The following is a 20,164-nucleotide window of genomic DNA, read 5'->3' on the forward strand; positions in this document are numbered from 1 at the left end:
TGTGGTGGACTCTTAAATGCCCTCTGAACAAGCACAATTAGGGATGGGCAATAAATGCTGTCCTAGATCCCATGAATGAATTTAAAAAAAAATTATAACCCAGAATTCCATTTATTAACAGAAAATGAGTCATTCTACAAAAAGCTGAAAAGCTAAATGTTTTTTAACTACTAAAAATTATTCACTCAGAATTAACACAGTAATATGAATTGATATTTAAAAGAACACATTGAATAAAATTATTCAACATTTACCTGTCATCCAGCTTTATACTTCATGAGATAACAATTGCATATCAGGACTTTGCCTAATAGGCCTATTGTTTCAGCCTGCTCCTATCTTAAGGAACTTAACTCCTCTCATCTCAGCTCCACTTCTTCCCTCTTTACCAGCACCTATCTAGCTACATCAACTTTCGATGCCCTCTGTCACTTGAACTGTTTTATCGATATGACTATATATAACTATAATTTGGTAGTTGCATTTCTATAGCTTTTGGCAATAAAAAGCTCTTTCTAAGTTTTTATGTTCAATTCAATGCATCACCTTTTTATTTGGAGAAAGTCAGTGGAGTTATTCAATCTGAATAAACTTGAGCAAGTTTAGCCAGGTGGAGGACAGTGTGACGGATTAAGGTTGATTGGGTCTCTATTCTGGGAAGAGTTCGAGGGCCTCCAGATAGAGGTAGAGGTGTAGAGGGACTGTATGTCAGCAGTGAAAGTAAGTTAGTTCGTGTGATTGAATTGAAATAAGTTCAAGTGACAGGGGGCATCGAAAGTTGATGTAGCTGGATAGGTGCTGGTAAAGAGGGAAGAAGTGGAGCTGAGATGAGAGGAGTTAAGTTCCTTAAGATAGGAGCAGGCTGAAACAATAGGCCTATTAGGCAAAGTCCTGTTTTAGGATTTTATTAAGGATATAAAAGGGGACTGTAGGTTTTGGAGAACATAAGATGGAATGTCATGAGGATAAGCTCTCCAGAGGAGATGATGTCAGTAATGGTCTGGGAAATTATGGCTTGGTGTTCAGTAATAGTACCACACTTCAGGAAGCAAGTGAAAGGAGCGGTCAGAGTTGGCATTTAGCTTCTGTGAGGTTAGGGGCTTATATTATGTTAAATGAACTCTGTGCTGTGAAGAGGTTCTGCTGAAAGGGATCATTTAGCTTGCACATTCACTATGTCTCTTTCACTAGGGAGTAAATTGCCAGAGTTCTGTAAGGAAGATCAGTAATTGCAGTTATTCAAAAAAATATCAAGGGGAAGAATCTGGAGAAGAATTTTTTTCATTGAGTGTTCCTCCATTTGTGGAAGAAAATAATTGCCTCCATCATTTGCTTCAAGACTTTCAAAAGGTCCCAGCTTTATTGCCTTAGTGGGGGTTTTTGGCTAGGCTGTTGTGTGGCATCACTGAAAGAGAGCTTCCCCAAGCTACCCCATAAGAAACAGTGAGGAAATGTGACTTCATGCCTGACCACCCAATTACTTCCCTATTTAGGAATTTCTCATGGGTGAGAAAATTTCAAGTGGTTTAAACTAATGTCTCCCTCACCTTTTACAGGGGTACTTCCCTGTCATTTAATAAAAGAAATACCCAGATAAATTTAATGTTGAGCCTACAATGTTTCCTTATGAAAAAGATAAGTAAATTAATCCTAGTTTCACCTTTAACAGGTTTAGTTTAAGGATGATAAACTTAGTCATAGCATTATTGCAGCATAGGAAGAGGCCATTCAGCCCATTGAGTCCATGCTGGCTCTCTGTAGAACAGTCCAGTCAGTCCCATTCCCCATTCTTTCCCTGCAGCCCGACAAGTTTATTTCCCTCAAGTGACCATCCAATTTCCTTTTGAAATCATCAATCATCTCTGCTTCCTCCACTCTTGTAGGCGTCAAGTTCCAGGTCATTATTAATTGCTGTGCTAAAAATGTTTTTCCTCACATTTCCCCCAAACGCTGCATCTCTTGCCCAAAACCTATATCTTTCCCTGGTTCTTGTACAATCAGCTAATGGCAACAGCTTTTCTTTAACTGCTTTATCTAAACCTGTCATAATCTTGTACACCACTAGCCAGCCTCCCCTGAATTTCCTTTGCTTCATGGAGAACAACCCCAGTTACTCCATTCTAACCTTGTAGCTAAAATTCCCCCATCCTGGAACCATTCTGGCAAATCTAGGTCCTTTCAAGGACCCTTAGATCCTCCTTAAAGAGTGGTAAGCAGAATTGGATGCATTACTCGAGTTGTGGCCTAACTAGAGCTTTTTGCAGGTTCAGTATAACTTCCCTGCTTTTGTACTTAATGCCTCTATTTATGAAACCGAAGATCCCATATGCTTTGCTAATTACTCTCTCAATATGTCCTGCCAACTTCAAGGATCTGTGCGTGTGGAGCCCCAGGTTCCCTTGTCCCAGCATATTTTTTAGAACAGTACCATTAAAACACTACTGCCTCTCGCTACTCCCAAAATGCATCACCTCACACTTCTCTGTGTTAAATTCCATCTGCCACTGTCTGCCTATTCTGCTCATTTATCTATTCCCTGCTGGAGTCAATTTGTGTCATTCTTACTGTTTGCCACACCTGCAAGTTTGGTATCATCAGGTTTTTAAATTTTACTTTGTATTCCGATATCCAAGTCATTTATTTTTATATCAGTATGTGAGTGCTTTAACTTGGTGTTAGATGTACCAAGCACAGAATGTTCTTTGCATTTCATAATGAGGAAAATTAAACAAAGGACTACTATCTTAAATACTGATTCTCTTAGAAGCTCTAATTTGAGCAATATGATTTAGGATTAAACCTATGGTGTGGCATGTGGTGACTTACATGATCTTAGTCATATTGTTATAAAGCCAGTCTCTTCCATTAAAGATGAACTGTCACTAAAGCACCTGACAGCAGTTGCTTACCAAATATAAACTCATCATTTTGTTCAGGAATAGAGGACTGGGGACAGCTTGCCTAATCCTTAGGGAAGAGTGTGAGATGAAGGAAGACATTGAGATAAGAACAAAGATTGGAAATAAATTAATCCCTGTCACTAAAGTTGGAAGTCAATTTTAAAAAATATTGTTGACCGGTTTTGCATGTTTACATTTCTGATTTTATTTTTATTGAATATTCAATCTTTAAAGTTTTTTTTGAATTCTCATTTAAATAGACATTCCACTGCTGCCTTCCATCACTTCATTGAGCTTGAGCGAAAATGAAGAAACTAATGGACTCTTTGTGGTCCATTGGCTAAACAACAAGGAATTGCATTTTACCTTGTCAATGGAGGTCTTTTTACAGCAGCTACGAAGGAGCTTGGAGCAGCAATCTCCAGAACCTGGAATGGAAGACTTTGGACAAAATGAGAGCAAATCTGATGATGGTATTGTGTTAATTTTGTCTGGTTGAAATATGCATACATCCTTCTATACTGGTTAGTTCAGATTTATCTTGGTAGGTGACTTTCTTTGAGTGGACTGATTATTCAGATGAATTGTCTATGTTACAGAGCCTTCATTAACAATCTTATTCAACACAAGTGAAAACCCACTGTTAAACTTTAAAACTTAACATAATTAGTAAATGCAAATCAATCATGTTTCCTTGTAAGGCAGTTGAGTGTGGCAAGGGAGTAGATAGCAGGAGCAATAGCAATAATTTTCAATACCTCTCTGGCCACAGGAGAGGTGCCAGAGGACTGGAGGACAGCCAATGTGGCACTGTTATTCAAGAAGGGAGGAAAGGATAAACCAGGGAACTACAAGCCAGTCAGTCTAACCTCAGTGGTGAGGAAACTATTGGAAGCAATTCTGAGGGACAGAATTAATCTACACTTGGAGAAGCAGGGATTAATCAAGGACAGTCAGCATGGTTTTGTTAAGGGGAGGTCAAATCTGACCAATTTGAATTTTTCGAAGAGGTGACCAGGTGTGTAGATGAGGGCAATGCATTTGACGTAGTCTACTTGGACTTCAGCAAGGCTTTTGATAAGGCCCTGCATGGGAGACTGATAACAAAGGTGAGAGCCCATAGGATCCAAGGCAATTTGGCAAATTGGATCCAGAATTGACTGAGTGGCAGGAAGCAGAGATTGATGGTTGAGTGCTGTGTTTGTGACTGGATGCATGTTTCTAGTGGGGTTCCACAGGGAGCAGTGTTGGGTCCCTTGCTGTTTGTGGTATATAATAACGAATTAGACTTGAATGTAGGAGGGTTGATCAGTAAGTTCGCAGATGACACGAAAATTGGTGGGGTGGTAAATAGTGAGGAGGATAGCCTTAGATTACAGGAGGATATAGATGGGCTGGTCAGATGGGCTGATAAGTGGCAAATAGAATTTAATCTGGATAAGTGTGAAGTGATGCACTTGGGCAGGTCAAACAAGGCACGGGAATACACAATAAATTGTAGGACTCTGGGAAGTACCGAGGATCAGAGGGACCTTGGTGTGCATGTCCACTGGTCCCTTAAAGTAGTGGGACAGGTAGATAAGGTGGTTAAGAAGGCATAAGGGATACTTGCCTTTATTAGCCGAGGCATAGAATATAAGAGCAGGGAGGTTATGCTGGAACTGTATAAAATGTTGGTTAGGCCACAGCTAGATTATTGCACGCAGTTCTGGAATCCGCATTATAGGAAGGATGTGCTTGCACTAGAGAGAGTGCAGAGGAGATTTACCAGGATGTTGCCTGGGCTGGAGAGTTTTAGTTATGAGGAGAGATTGGATAGACTGTGGTTATTTTCCCTGGAGCAGAGGAGATTGAGGTGTATAAAATTATGAGGGGCATAGATAGAGTAGACAGGAAGGACCCTTTCCCCTTGGTGGAGGGATCAATAACCAGGGGGCATAGATTTAAGGTGAGGGGATGTGAGGATGAATTTTTTCACCCAGAGGGTGGTGGTACTCTGGAACTCTCTGCCTGAAAGAGTAGTAGAGGCAGAAACCCACATAACAGTTAAGAAGTATTTGGATGTGCACTTGCGATGCCATGGCGTACAAGGCTATGGGCCTAGTGCTGGAAAATGGGATTAGAATAGTTAGGTACTTGTTTGACCGGCGCAGACTTGATGGGCCAAAGGGCCTTTTTCTGTGCTGTAGACCTCTATGACTCTAAATGCTATAATTTAATCTTTTTTTAAAACAAGAGTTTTTTTTATTCTTCATTTATCGGATGTAGGCGTCATGGCTGGGCCAGCATTTATTGCCCATCCCTAATTGCCCTTGAGAACATGTCAGTGAGTTCCCTTCTTGAACTGCTGCAGTCCATGTGATGTAGGTATACCCACTGTACTTTAAGGAGAGAGTTCTAGGATTTTGACCCACTGACAGTGAAAGAATGGCAATATATTTCCAAGTCAGGGTGGTGAGTGGCTTGGAGGGGAACTTCCATGTGGTAGTGTTCCCACATGTCCCTGCTGCCCTTGCCCTTCTAGATGGTAGAGGTCGTGGGTTTGGAAGGTGCTGTCTAAGTAGCCTTGGTGAGTTCCAGCCGTGCATCTTGTAGATGGCACACACTGCTGCCACTCCGCTTCACTGGTGGAAGGAGTGAATGTTTGTGGATTAGGTGCCATTCAAGTGGGCTGTTTTGTCGTGGATTGTGTCAAGCTTCTTGAGTGTTGTTGGAGCTGCACTTAGCCAGGCAAGTGGAGAATATTCCATCACACTTTAGATTTGTGTCTTATAGATGGTGGACAGGCTTTGGGCAGCAAGGAGGTGAGTTAATTCACCGCAGGATTCCTAGCCCCTGACCTGCTCTTGTAGCCATAGTATTTACATGGCTAGTCCAGTTCAGTTTCTGGTCAATGGACCCCCCAGGATGTTGATAGTGGGGGAAACTTAGTGATGGTAATGCCATTAAATGTCATGGGGTGATGGTTAGACTCTCTCTTGTTGGAGATGCTCGCTCATTGCCAGACACTTGTCTGGCGCAAGTGTTACTTGCCACTTGTCACACCAAAATTTGACATTGTCCAAGTCTTGCTCCATTTGGAAATGCACTGCTTCAATATCTGAGGAGTCACGAATGATGATGAACATTGTGCAATCATCAGCGAACATCCCCACTTCTGATCTTATGATGGAAGGAAGTTCATTGATGAAGCAGCTGAAGATGGTTGGGCCAAGGACACTACCCTAAAGAGCTCCCGCAGTGATGCCCTGGAACTGAGATGATTGACCTCCAACAACCACAGCCATCTTCCTTTGTGCCAGGTAAAACTCCAACCAGCAGAGATTGATTTCCATTGACTCCAGTTTTGCTCGGGCTCCTTGATGCTACACTTGATCAAATGCTGCCTTGATGTCAAAGGCAGTCACTATCACCTCTTTTGTCCATATTAGAACCAAGACTCTAATGAGATCAGGAGCTGGGTGGCTTTGGTGGAACCCAAACTGAGTGTCAGTGAGCAGTTTATTGCTAAGCAAATGCTGCTTGATAGCACTGTTGATGACCCCTTCCATCACTTTACTGATAATGGAGGTAGACTGATGGAGCGGTAATTGGCCGGCTTGGATTTGCCCTGCTTTGTGTGTTTGGGACATATTTGGGCAATTATCCACATTGCCAGGTAGATGCCTGTGTTGTAGCTGTACTGGAACAGCTTGGCTAGGGGTGTGACAAGTTCTGGAGCCCAGGTCTTCAGTGCTATTGCTGGAATTAGCCACAACTAATAGACATACATTCTTTAGCCTGTCTTCAAATGCCGCAGCAGAAGTTTAGATGTTCTTTACTACTTGACACTAAAGTATTCATTTGCTCATGCAGAGTAAAGGGCTAACATCAGAAGCATAAATGATGTTGATGTAATACAGTAAGTCCTCACTTAAAGTTGTGATTGCGTTCCTGAATATAGTGACTTTAAGTAAAACAATTTGAAGGAAATCATGAATTCTTATTGGAACCAATGTTGAAGCTGGGGGTTAGATTGCTTTGGATATTTCTTACCTGGAAAAAAACAATCTAGAAGTTGACAAACTGTGCCGTCCATGTGCAGCGCTGTGCATTCCTAGCTGGAACCTCTCTCTCTCGATCTTAAGTTGGCTGCTACTGTCCTTCTTAGCACAGTCTGGACAGCACTTACTGAACAATCCCATCAAAAAATCACATCTAATGTTGGGCACACTGTTCTGAGCACAGGCTGCTTGAGTACAGTCAGTACTCTGTCTGTTGCGCAGAGCCGAAGAGACTTGTTGTTTGATGAGATCCACCAGCCATTGAGAGGTACAGCCTACATACTTTTGCTGAAAGCTATAAATGTTCATATGCAGAGCCCTGTCTTCTGTGAACAGAATATGACCAGGCATTGTGCCTTTTTCAGTTAAACAAAAGCATGGGGGACAACTGTTTCCTGGTGCATTTCCATGCTAACACTTCAACCAATTAAGAGTCAACTTGCCTTTTGGAATTTCAATAGAACCTTGGGGGGATAACTGTTCTCTGGTGTATTCTCCATGACATCCCTTGACCAATCAGAGCTGACTTGCCAACCAATCAGCACCCTTTTCTCATGCAGTATAGATTCTTCTTCCCTTTGAAATTTAGTATTCTTGCATCTTTCCTGATGAGTGCAAGACAAAGAGCTTCAATCTTTTTCTTCAGCAATAAATGCAGCAATCTTTTTCTTCAGTTTATCATGTTAAACACTCAATTAGGTCACTTCAACCTTCTAATCTCAAGGGAATTCAAGCTATTCTTATGAAACTTGACCTCATACTTTAAACTACGGTATGATTTTGGACAATCTGTGCTATTATATCTCCAAAGCTAGTAAAAACAGGAAGTGCTGCAAATTCACAAAGCTCATCACGTAGAAAATAGATAGCTAATGCTGTTTTGGAGGTCTTGAGATGCAGTGGTGGTTTCCCTACCTCTCAATCAGAAGTTCCGTGTTCAAGTCCTGCTCAGGGATTTAATGGCCACAGAAGGTGTGTTCGTAAAATGGCCAGACATGTTGATTATCAACCTGCAAATCTTTCCAATATGCCTGTGGCAGGTAGTGAGAGCTTGACAGTCTCCTGATCAGCCAGAACCTTAAGAAGGCAATGGCAAAGTGTAGGACCTTGGTATGCATAACCAGGGACCAACATGTGGAAGTCCATGGTCGCCAATGCCCTTTAAGGATGTAACACCTAAAGTGAGAGAGAATGCTATTTTGGGTGTGTACATTTACTCAGAACAAGAATAACGTTGCTGTGTTTGAATCGGTACTGAGATGCATCTTAAGATGGAACTTTGAGATTGGATGATAATAAATGATATTTGTCTCACTGCAGAATTGTTTTTAGCTCCATTGACTGCAAGCCAAATTGAGTAATATCACTTAAAAGCTTCGCCATGATGTGTTTAATGTTGCGACTCTCAGAACAAAATTCAGGTCTGATTGAACAAAGTTACAAATTGGATCTCTTCTCTGGCTTAGTGTCCATTTTCCTCATACCTCAAGAATTCACTTTAATGTTTTTATAAATATTCACTTTATGAATAAAAATGTTTAGGTACTTTTATTTGCCTATGGTAGAAAACAGACAAGAGAATTTCCTGCAGTTTATGCAGTTCTTTTTATTCAAAACGAACCATATGTCTGATGAGTATAAATCACCATGGATTGAGCAGTATTTGTCATGAGCAGAATATCTCCATATTTAACAGCATGTCAAAATGTTTCTTCAATTTGAATTATATGTCTTCAATTTTCATTTGATAAAAATAGGATTATAAGTTACATTTGCTATACCTCTGTAAATTTAAATTATAGATATAAAATGTATTGTGACTTTGACATCCCTTTGAGGTTCACAGTGTTTCAAGTAACAATTTATATTATAGCAATTAAAAATAAGAATATAATGGGGTGTAATTGTTTACCATTAACTATTCATAAATTGAAGCTGTGCTGATCCATTCTTTTCTTTACACAGAATTTGATGAAAACAGTGAATATCACAAAGGATTTGTGCAATCTGTACTTTCAGACAAAAGTACTGGGGAAAAGACCTCATCAGCTGTCATGATTGATCATAAAATTGAAGTGCTATTAGCAGAATGGAACAAGAATGCAGACATGCTCTTCAGTATTCATCCTATGGATGGATCTTTATTGGTGTGGCATGTTGACTGGCTGGATGAGTATCAGCCTGGGATGTTTCGACAGGTGCAGGTAAAGCACGCTACTGTTTCCTAATATTGCTTGTTCAGTGAGCTAGATTTCCTGTTTGTGATAATTTTGATTGTTGCAGATATGCATAATGAATTTCCCATACATTCTAAAGAGAACAGTGAAAAGGAAGTATTGAGAAGTCAAAAGTAAGTTCAGTTTTTGCCTAGGCAGACTATGTATAGAAAATTACAGAAGGTAATTTGAAAGCCCTAGGCCCAAATACTCTAATCAGAGTAAAAATAGAGACTATTTTAATAATGAGTACCTAGATTCTTTGTTGCATTTTAGAGCAGTTTATTTCTTGTATTTCACTGATTTTAAACTTCTTATCCCCTTTATAATAACGTAAGAAAGAGGAGCAGGAGTAGACCATTAGGCCCCTTGAGCCTACTCCGCCACGCAGTAAGATCATGGCTGATCCTCTTGTGTTTCGATTTCCACATTCCCAGGTAACCCCTTATTCCCTTGCCTAACAAGAATCTATCTACCTCTGCCTTAGAAATATTCAATGACCCCGCCTCCATCACCTTCTGAGTCAGAGAATTCTAAAGTCGCACAACCCTTTGAGAGAAAAAAATTTTCCTCATCTCTGTCTAAAAGGGTGATGCCTAATTTTAAAACAGTGCCTCCTAGTTCTGGACTCACCCACAAGAGGAAACATCCTTTTCGACATCCACCTTGTCAAGGCAGTTCAGGATCTTGTATACTTCATTCAAATCATCCCTCACCCATCTAAAGTCCAGTGGAAACAAGCCCAGCCGGTCCAACCTTTCCTCATAAGACAGGCCATTCATTCCAGGTGTCAATCTAGTAAACTTCCTTTGAACTGCCTCCAATGCATTACATCCGTCCTTAAACAAGGAGACAAAAACTGCACACACTACTCGAGGTGCAGCCTCACCAATGCCCTGTATAACTGAAGCATATCATCCTTACTTTTGTGTTCAATCCCTCTCGTAATAAAGGATAGCATTCTATTAGCCTTCTTAATTACTTGATGTACCTGCATGCTAACTTTTTGTGATTCGTGTACTGGAACACCTAGATCCCTCTGCACCTCAGAATTATGCAGCCATTCTCCATTTAAGTAATACTCTGCTTGTTTGTTCTTCCTGCCAAAGTGGACAACTTCACATTTTCTCACATTAAACTCCATTTACCAGATCTTTGCCCACTCACTCAGCCTATCTATATCCATCTGCAACCTACTCATGTCCTCTTCACAACATACTTTCCTACCTATCTTTGTGCCATCTGCAAATTTAGCCACCATGTCTTCACTCCCCTCACCTAAGTCATTGATGTAAATCGTTAAAAGTTAAAGCCCCTGTGAGATGCATTTGTCATATCCTGCCAATCAGAAAAGGACCTATATATGCAAACTCTTTGCTTTCTGCCAGCCAGCCAATCTTCTATCCATGCTAATATCCTACCCACTAAACCATGCGCTTTTATTTTTTCGTAATGATCTTTGATGTGGCACGTTATCAAATGCCTTCTAGAAATCCAAGCACAGCACGTCTCCAGGCTCTCCTTTTATCTACTGCCCATGTTACTCCTTCAAAAAACTCCAATAAATTGGCTAAACATGATTTTCCTTTCCAAAAACTATGCTGACTCATCCCAATTGCATTGAGCTCTTCTAAGTGCCCAACTGTAACCTCTTTAATAATTGATTCTAATAACTTCCCCATGACAAGACGTCAAGCTAACTGGCCTATAGTTTCCTGTTTCCTGCTTCCCTCTCTTCTTGAATAGAGGGATTATATTTGCTACTTTCCAACCCGATGGAAGTTTTCCAGGTTCGAGTGAATTTTGGAAAATTAGCACAAGCGCACTGACTACCTCATGAGCCACCTCTTTTAAGACCCCAGGATGTAGTCCATCGGGACCTGGAGACTTGCCAGCGGGCAGCTCCATCAATTTACTCAGTACCGTTTCCCCAGTGATTTTGATTTCACCAAGTTCCTTTCTCCTGTTCACCTCCTGATTTGCAGCTATTACTGAAATGTTTTTTGTATCCTATAGTGAACACAGAAGCAAAATATTCGTTCATTCCTTCTGCCATTTCCTTATCATCTACTATTAACTCTCCACTGTCACTCTCTAGAGGACCAACACTCAATTTACTTATTCTTTTCTTTTATAAGAACCTGGTTCATAACTGATCAAAATTAAAATTCAAAGATTTGTTTTTCTTTGACAGGTAAGCCATTTAAAAGTGTTCACCCGAGTGAAAGCAAATTTGCTTTAGCCCTTCAAGTTTGTTTTGCAATTCATGCTCATTTTGGTATATGCAATATTACCGTACTATTATTTTGTTACTTTGAAGAACGTCCGTCCCCCCCCTTATTACTTAAACAAAAAGTGAATAAGATGATTCTAATTGTCCTTTTTAAAAATATGTGTATATGTTTTGTTTTCTAGGTTTCATTTGCCTCTAGAATTCCTGTGGCATTCCCTACTGGTGATGCAAACTCTCTGAGCAAGAGTATAGTTATGTATGCCTGCACAAAAAATGTAGACCTAGCTATTCAACAAGGGAAACTGAAACCACCTGGCCTGACACACTCCACGTCGGGCATGTTAATCTCTGCTGGCCAAAATAAATCATCTGGTAGTTTAAAGCTGAGCATCTTCACACCTAATGTGCTCATGATCTCAAAACATGCAGATGGATCCTTGAACCAGTGGGCTGTCAGCTTTGCAGAGGAGTCTGCATTTTCAACTGTCCTTGGCGTGTCTCATAAGTCACGTTACTGTGGTCATCGTTTTCATCTCAATGATTTAGCATGTCATTCAGTTTTGCCCTTACTGTTGACTACTTCCTACCACAATGCTCTCCGGACACCAGATGGCGGAAGTCTGTACAATGAAGGCAGGAGTTTTGACTCCTTTGAATGCAATGATTCAGTATCAAGAAACCAAAGGGAAAATGGTACAGCAGCTACATTCCAGGATTCTAATTCAATATACAGTGAACTAATTCTGTGGCGAGTAGATCCAGTCGGGCCATTGTCGTACTCTGGAGGGGTGTCGGAATTGGCCAGAATCAATTCCCTTCACGTTTCAGCCTTTTCAAATGTGGCTTGGCTGCCAACTCTAATCCCAAGTTACTGTTTGGGTAAGTACTGCATGTATGTTTTGAATCCTCAAATGAATGCTTCACTTCTAAATGTAGTCTCAAGCCCATGTACTGGAAAATATACTTTTTTGTTAGTTAATATTTAACTATATATATGGTAACTTTACTGGACACAGATCACATTGAACTCCATGTCAAGTTTCTTACTGCAGTTTAGTTTTTCATTAAAATCATCAGTACATGCAGCTGTCAGAGCCTTCATTAACCGGTTTGTTAACAAACATGTGAATCAGAGCAATACCACTTTGTATGTCCCATTATCTAATCCTCCACTATGATAAAATGTGATGAAACTTTCAAAATCAGAACTTTTATCATTGAAATCTAAATAATCTTGTTTCTGTATTTCTAACTTCGCAACTTCTTTCGGTATAAGTTTGAAGAAGAATACTCTTGAAACAATTCTGGTCTGATTTGCTTTGAATGAATTTGCAGTAACCATATTGCTTTGCATGCAATTTTGATTGTGTCAGGCTGACCTTATTTTCATTATCTGACAGTACTTTGTTTCCCCTAAAACACCCATTTTCCTTTCATTGAACCCACCTGTGTCCTAATTCTCTGGAGGATCTTGCTCGGTGGCGCACTCACCAGTTATGTACCTTAACCATGCTTTCCACTCAGTAATTTTGTGGGTGCTCAATGATTTGATAATTCAACTTTGTTTATTTTTAGGCACGTATTGCAACTCTCCTAGTGCTTGTTTTGTGGCAAGTGATGGTCATTATTTGCGATTATACCAAGCTGTTATTGACGCTAAAAAACTTTTAAGTGAGCTTTCCAATCCAGAAATCGCTGTAAGTAAAAGTTTAATTATGCTAAATGCTTTTTGAGTAATTTGTTCTGTAGTTTCTTGTTTTTGCACTCCTATAGTACAGAATTTACTAATGTACTGCACTAGTATCTGCACTCCTGTGCAGAAATACATGCTTTTTTTTTATATTTTTGGTTTCGAGACACACAACCTTTGTGCCAGCTGTGGCTGTTGATGTTGTCAGTCTATCTATTGCATCTTTGATGTGAGCTTGTTCCCAGACTTTTTCAGCAGCCCTCAAAGGAATTGAACTTTTAATTAAATGTTCTTTTCAGCAGAGTACATTTTGTGAACAAGTTCATGAGTAATTCCTTCTTTGAGGTACGATAAAGCAGGGAAGTTCTGATATTCACATACCAGTTTTTTCCCCTCACATGATAAATATACATATCAAAAAACAAATAAGAGATTTTTGATAACTGCTGCAAAATCGTGTGTCAGCCTATCCATGAAAATTATACTTAAGCAGTTATTTAAATGTTGACTTTGTGTTAAAAGATAATATCCTTGAACAGTAATTCACCTGTGTTGATATGTTATCACAGAGATTTGTTGGAGAGGTTTTCAACATTGTAAGCCAGCAGTCAACAGCAAGACCAGGCTGCATTATAGAACTAGATGCAATCACTGAGCTTGTAAGTATATTAAAGGCTCCCCCTTACCCCCCCACCCCCTATTTCTTGTACTTATGTTGAAACATTAGAATATATTGACATGATAATTGTGTAAAGAAAGAGCTTGCATTTATATAGCACTTTTCATAACCACATACAAGTACATCCCAAAGTGCTTTGCAGCCAATTAACTACGTCTATAATGTAGTCACTCTTGTATTGCAGGAAATGCAGCATCCAATTGGCACACAGTAATCTCTTTCAAATAGAAAAGCAGCAGTGCAATAATTTCCAGAAAATATGCTTCAGATGTTGAATGAGGGATAAATTTGTCCATGACACTGAGGAAAACTTGCCTGCTCTTCAAAATAGTGCAGAGGCCTCATTTAAACACCACACTGAAAAGACCATACCTTCAACAGTGCTGCATTCTCTTCGTGCTGTCCTGGAATGTCAACGTACATTATGTATTCCAGTTCCTGGAACGGGTCACATCATTCTAACTCAGGCAAGAGTGCAAACAACTAAATTGCAGTTGATAACATTTGATGTACCGTTTATCACACACCTGTTCTAAATTTAAGTTGATGAGCTTCGATGTGGATATGCCAACTTAGGCAGCTATAATTTTTTTTATTAATTCTCCCCCCACCCCCCCCCCCCCCACCGCAGTCCAGGTTTTTCTTGAAATAAAAATAAAAGGATTAATTTGTCATTTTGTCTGGATGACAAAAACAGTCTCCCCCTCCAGATCCTGTTCTTTGAAGCCTCAAATGGCCAATGTTCCAGGGCGAACAAAGAAATTGCTTCAAAGACACTGAAGCTCCTTGAAACATGACGGCATTGACATTAATAACTGGCATGAGTTTCATTGCCAAACGTTCAGAATGTTGACAACTTGTCCATGGAGCTTCATCATGCACTGAGTCCCAACACCTTAATGATGAAGCAGAGTCGCAGAAGAAAAGGAAGCAAACCCTGCACTGTGAATCCTACTATTTCATGGGATGTCCTGCCCATGTGTCCAAAGATTTGTGGGCTGAGAATCAACCTGTTCAGTCACATGAAGACCCATGGTGGAAACTCATGACTTTGAGTAGACATCATTCTTGAATCTAGAGACAGCTGACATCGATGACCACTGGTACCAATTTGACATCATAGTCTTTTAGTACAGTGAATGGTTAGCATATATATCTTACTGTACTGCCCTTTGTTCAAGGATCCAGAGAGCTTTGCTAATCAGCTATCTTTGTAATGTTTTTCAACTCCATATAAAAACAGTCGATCATCATGACCTAAAATCATTTACAAATTAAATTTTGAAATTTTTAAAAACATTTGCTTTAGTTGTGAGTCTACCTTATAAGTGTTGTCCACTGTTGCTTCTCTCATTTGATTCCTGTAGAGATCAGTTGCCTTAAAACTACAGTTATATAGCAGACACTGCATCCATGCATCAGGGAAACCACATTAAATATATTTTTTAAAAACTGCTATGCAGTTATCTTTTTACCCTGTTTTAAACTTTCCATCTTCAGAATCAGGAATAGTTCTGAGAGATGCATCGGAAAAAAATGTTTCTATAGTAGTCAGAAAGAAGTGAAGTCAAAACAGATGGAAGGGATTTCAAATATTACTATTCAGTTCAGTCACTGATGGGTTTATTAGCTTTTAAGCTGAAACATTGTGTTTTGAACTTTAATTGCCAGAGCAAACAAAAAAAAAAAATTTGTGTTTAATTACTGTCATACTACAAACTTCCTCATTTCAGCCTTGGCTCAGTGTTACCACTCTTCACTGAGTAGGAAGGCTGTGGGTTCAAGTTCCACTCCATCTAGGCTGATATTTTGGTGCAGTACTGTTGTAGGTGCTTTCTTTCAGATGACAGGTTAACCAGAAGGTCCGCTCGTCTTGGTTGGCCCTAAAAGATCTCATGGCACTGTTCATGGTAGAGCAGGGAATTCTCCCAGTATTCTGCCTTACCCAATATTTATCCATAAACCAACACCATAGAAACAGATTATCCGGTCAATATCACATTGATCTTTGTAAAGACATGCTATGCACAAATTGCTCACTGCACTTCACAACAAGTAACTACATTTGAAGCAGCTGTAAAATGCTTTGGCACACGCTGAGGTCATGAAAGACACCATAAAAATGCAACTTCTTTATTTTCTTGCTCCCTCTCTTTCTTGTTTTCCCTCTCCACACCCTGCCCCACCTCTCCCAAACCATTCCTGTCCTATTTTAACTGAACCATGTGTGAAGAATTTATAATTACATCCTGTAATTTATTTACTTGAACACTGGTTTTACTTCAGTTTGGGAAAGAGACTCAGTTACTTCACGTCTTTAAGGAGGATTTTATATTAGTTAATCAACCCAAGAAAATGCAGCAAAATGAAAAACAGACTTCTGATGAAACCAGTTCACAACAGGAAACAGGTACAATGTCTTGATTAATGCAGATTTACTTTTCCCAAATTGTCTCACAGATTTACGTGAGGTGCTTTAATTACCAAAATTATTTTTAATTATAGTACAGTATATTTCTTCATTTTGTGTCCTTCATCCATTGTACCATCAACAAAACATAATTTTTTAGCTGATTATGGAATAATGTTGCCTTTATTCAGTTAATCTTTCCTACCACATCTAAACAAACGTATTTCAAGGGTTGGCTTTTGATAGCAACCCTTTCACCTAAGTAATAATGTTAAATAATTTGTAATATTTTAATGTTTTCAATTTGCATTTTTTGTTACTTAAATGATTTTGTATGCGTTTTTAATTTTTACTAATTAAATATACTTATTTTCTCTTGCTATGAGCATTCATTAGTTTTGAAATAAAAACAAAATACAGGAAATACACAGGTCAGGCAGCATCTGTGGAGTGAACCAGTTAACATTTCAAGTTGATGAGCTTTTGTCATACCAATCAGAACTGTTTATTCAAAGATTTTAATTTAGTCTTTTTTCTAGTAGCTGAACCAAAATAAGGTCTAAATAAATGTAAACATTCAAATTGTGCATTTCATAAAATGATTAATTTTCTCAGGAATCCCAGCACCCCTTTTTCAATGATCCTAGACCCATCGGTCCTGAAAGCTCTTTTCAGCACTAGCAGAATCCGCCTTCAAAATACTACTTTACACGAAGACTCCCCTACAACACAACCAGACCCCAAGCACCCTTGCCATTGCTGAAAATTAGTTTTTTCAATATTGCTTGGCATGATAATGCTGTTACAAAACCTCAAAATCAGTAAAAAGAAAACTAGGGAAGATCTGACGTAAAAAAAACGAAAATTCTTGAAAAAGTTAGCAGGCCAGGCAGCAGATGTGAGGGGACAACACCACCTGAAAGTTGCCCTCCAATCTACTTGCCATTCTGACTTGGAACTATATCATTGTTCCATCACTGTCACTGGGTCAAAAATCCTGGAACTCTTTTCCTCACAGCATTGCGGGTGTACCTACACCAGATGGACTGCAACAGTTCAAGAAGGTGGCTCACCTCAACACCACCTTGAAGGCTATTAGGGATAGGAAATAAGTGCTGGCCTAGCCAGTGACACCACATCCCATGAAAGAATAAAAAAAGAGAAATGGAGTTTTAATATTTCAAGTCGATGCTCTTTCCCCATTTCTATACTTGCTTAAAGCAGATACATCTGTAATGTTTTCCAGTTCTGATGAAAGGTCATTGACCTGAAACATTAACTCTCTTTGTCTCTCAACAAACATTGCCTGATCATCTGAGTATTTCCAGCATTTTCTGTTTTTTTTTTCCCCCAAATCTCCAGCATCCACAATATTTTGCTTTTGTATTCATTAGTTTCTGTTGACATTCATTTGAAAAAGATTTTGTAATTTCTACCTACTGTCATAGAATCAGAGTGTTTCCAGTACAGAACGAGGTCATTCAGCCTGTCATGTCAATATGGCTCCCCGTAAGAGCTACTCAGCCAGTCCTGCCCTGCAGCATTTCTCTCAAACTTACAAATTTTTTTTTCCAAGTGATTATCCAATTCCCCTTTCAAAGCCTCAATTGAATCTGCCTTCGTGATATTCAGGTAGTGCATTCCAGATCCTAAACATTCACTGCGTTTTAAAAAAAGTTTTTCCATGTTGCCATTGCTTTTTTTTGACCAGCCACCTTAAATTGGTGTCCTCTGCTTCTTGACCCTTCTGTCATGGGGAGCAGTTGTTGCCTATCGACTGTGTCCAACATTTTGAACACCTCTGTTAAATCTTCTCTCAACTTTCTCTTCACTAAAGGAAACAGCGACAGCTTAGCCAAACTATCCTCATAACTATAGGTTCTCATCCCCCAGAACCATTCTCATAAATCTTTTCTGCACCATCTCCAATGTCATCACGTCCTCCTTAGTATGGTGACACAATACTCCAGTTGAACCTGAACCTGACTTTGATAAAAAATTCATATAACTTCCTTACTTTTTCACTCTATGCCAGTATTTATAAAGCCCTGTCCTTACGAACAGCTTTCTCAACTTGTCTTGCCACCTTCAACAATTTGTGCACTTATACCCCTCAGTCCCTCCGTTCCTGCATCTCGTTTAGAATTGTACCCTTTTTATTTATCTCATCTCTGCCTGTTGTTCATACCAAAATGCATCACCTCGCACTTCTCTGCATTAAATTTCCTTTCATGTGTCCACCCATTCCTACCAGGCTATGTCCTCTTGAAAACTGTCCCAAGTTGTATGTCACTCCAAAAATTAGTTTGGTAAGTAATAGTCAAATGGCAAAGCAACTAGTTTAATTTATGATTTAAAAAGTCTCATGTAGATTCTCAAATATCATGTCAGAACAATGTAATTCACCCTGACATGCTTTGAGATATCTTTGAAATTTGCTAAGATGCTACATGAATCATATCAACCAAATATATATCTTTTTTCCAAAGTTAAATGGTGGACTTTACAATACAAATACTGCAGATGCTGGAAATCAGAAATAAAAAGAGAAAATGCTGGAAATGCTCAGCAGGTTAGCATCTGTGGAGAGTTAACATTTCAGCTCAGTGACCTTTCAGTTTTTTCTCTCTCCAGGGATGCTGCCTAGATTTACAATACACTTTAATTTCAATTTCCTAGGAAGAGGAGGTAATTCAAATAGTAGTCCCTAATGGAGATAGTCTTGTTTTAAACCTTAACTGGCATTTATAGCACAGTAAGGTTACTTAACAATGGAGTTACTTTGAAAAGGACAGTTTTGCCAAATTATGGCCCAAGTAGTTTGGTTTTGAAATGATAATATTTCACAAATTTCCAATTTTCAAGAAGTTCCAGTTGAAGAGTAAATGAACAGTATTGCTAGCTTCATTAAAGTTCAGGAAAGTTTGTTAAGGTAACAATAATTGTTGAAAACTATTTAATTTAATAGTTCTTAGTGGCATATTATAAACTAAATCAAATCCATACTATATAGCTATAGCATTATGTTGCTCCCTATGCATTTGCGCATGTAGGGCTGGATTTTATGGCTTGTGGCATATTTGAAGATGTGATGAGCTCGTAAAATAAAGCGGGTGGTCTTTCTATCACCTTTCAGCTCACATGCGTCCTATCTTCCATATTATATTGGGCAGGGAAGGTGTCAGGCAACCTGCTTGCTTTTGGGCTTATTGAGTCCCTTAAGAGGCCACTTAAAGGCCTTATTCTGCCTCCACCCCTATTTTACGTGCGGCAGAGGAAGGCAGAGGCAAGGCAGGCGGCCTGATTGCTTTCACTGTGCAGGCTGCTGTCGAGCAGGAAGTGGGGTGTCTCCTTTTGGGTGTCCATCAGAGTGCCCACCCCTCACACACACCAAGGTCGTACATCCTCTTTACCCCCTCCCCAATGATGAAGGTCCATTCTGAATCAGCTAAGGTTGTTCCCAGTATACTACTGCTGCAGGCAGCTGGATTCTGAGTCAGCGGGCTCAAGATTGGCTTTACTGTTGGAGATCAGGAAATTCCACAAAACCAGGTGAAATGGAATATTGAGGGTGAAAGGTAGTTGGACCAAAATGGACAGTCCCCATTTAGGGTCCTTATGTCCTGATTTTGATATTTCCTTTTACTTCTCATGTCCACATTTAAATGAGCATTTGAGCTGCAGCACCTTGCATCATTTTATGGTTTAACTGTTAATAACCACAGAATAGAACATCACACTGTAATATGCTCTCAATTCTTCAACTCTTAATTTGGTTGTCTACTGTGTTTTTTTTCAAGCACAAATACCGTCACTGCTGCTTTATTTTGCTTGCATAAATCAAATTATTGGATAGTTTGAATTTTAAGACATTGAATTAACAATTGTAGCCCGCAGTGTATTTGGTTTGTTTTAGAAAGATATTGATAATTGAAATGTTTCTTTCACACCTGCTAAGACATTATTGTCTCAGTAATGTTCAATATGTATGAA

At 39.3% G+C, this 20,164-nt stretch overlaps 1 protein-coding gene across 4 annotated transcripts in view; it reads left to right on the top strand.

Moving 5' to 3' along the window:
* LOC121277398 (dmX-like protein 1) overlaps positions 1-20,164 on the top strand; it is a 258,411-nt gene that overhangs the window by 99,699 nt on the left and 138,548 nt on the right. For all 4 annotated transcript variants that reach the window (XM_041186812.1, XM_041186814.1, XM_041186813.1 and 1 more), the window contains exons 10-15: positions 3,161-3,373; positions 8,909-9,147; positions 11,575-12,271; positions 12,968-13,089; positions 13,652-13,741; positions 16,048-16,171. In XM_041186812.1, the coding sequence (XP_041042746.1) occupies positions 3,161-3,373; positions 8,909-9,147; positions 11,575-12,271; positions 12,968-13,089; positions 13,652-13,741; positions 16,048-16,171 (1,485 nt within the window). The remainder of the gene's footprint in view (positions 1-3,160; positions 3,374-8,908; positions 9,148-11,574; positions 12,272-12,967; positions 13,090-13,651; positions 13,742-16,047; positions 16,172-20,164) is intronic.

The sequence above is a fragment of the Carcharodon carcharias genome, chromosome 4, assembly GCF_017639515.1.
Source record: "Carcharodon carcharias isolate sCarCar2 chromosome 4, sCarCar2.pri, whole genome shotgun sequence".
NCBI lineage: Eukaryota > Metazoa > Chordata > Chondrichthyes > Lamniformes > Lamnidae > Carcharodon > Carcharodon carcharias.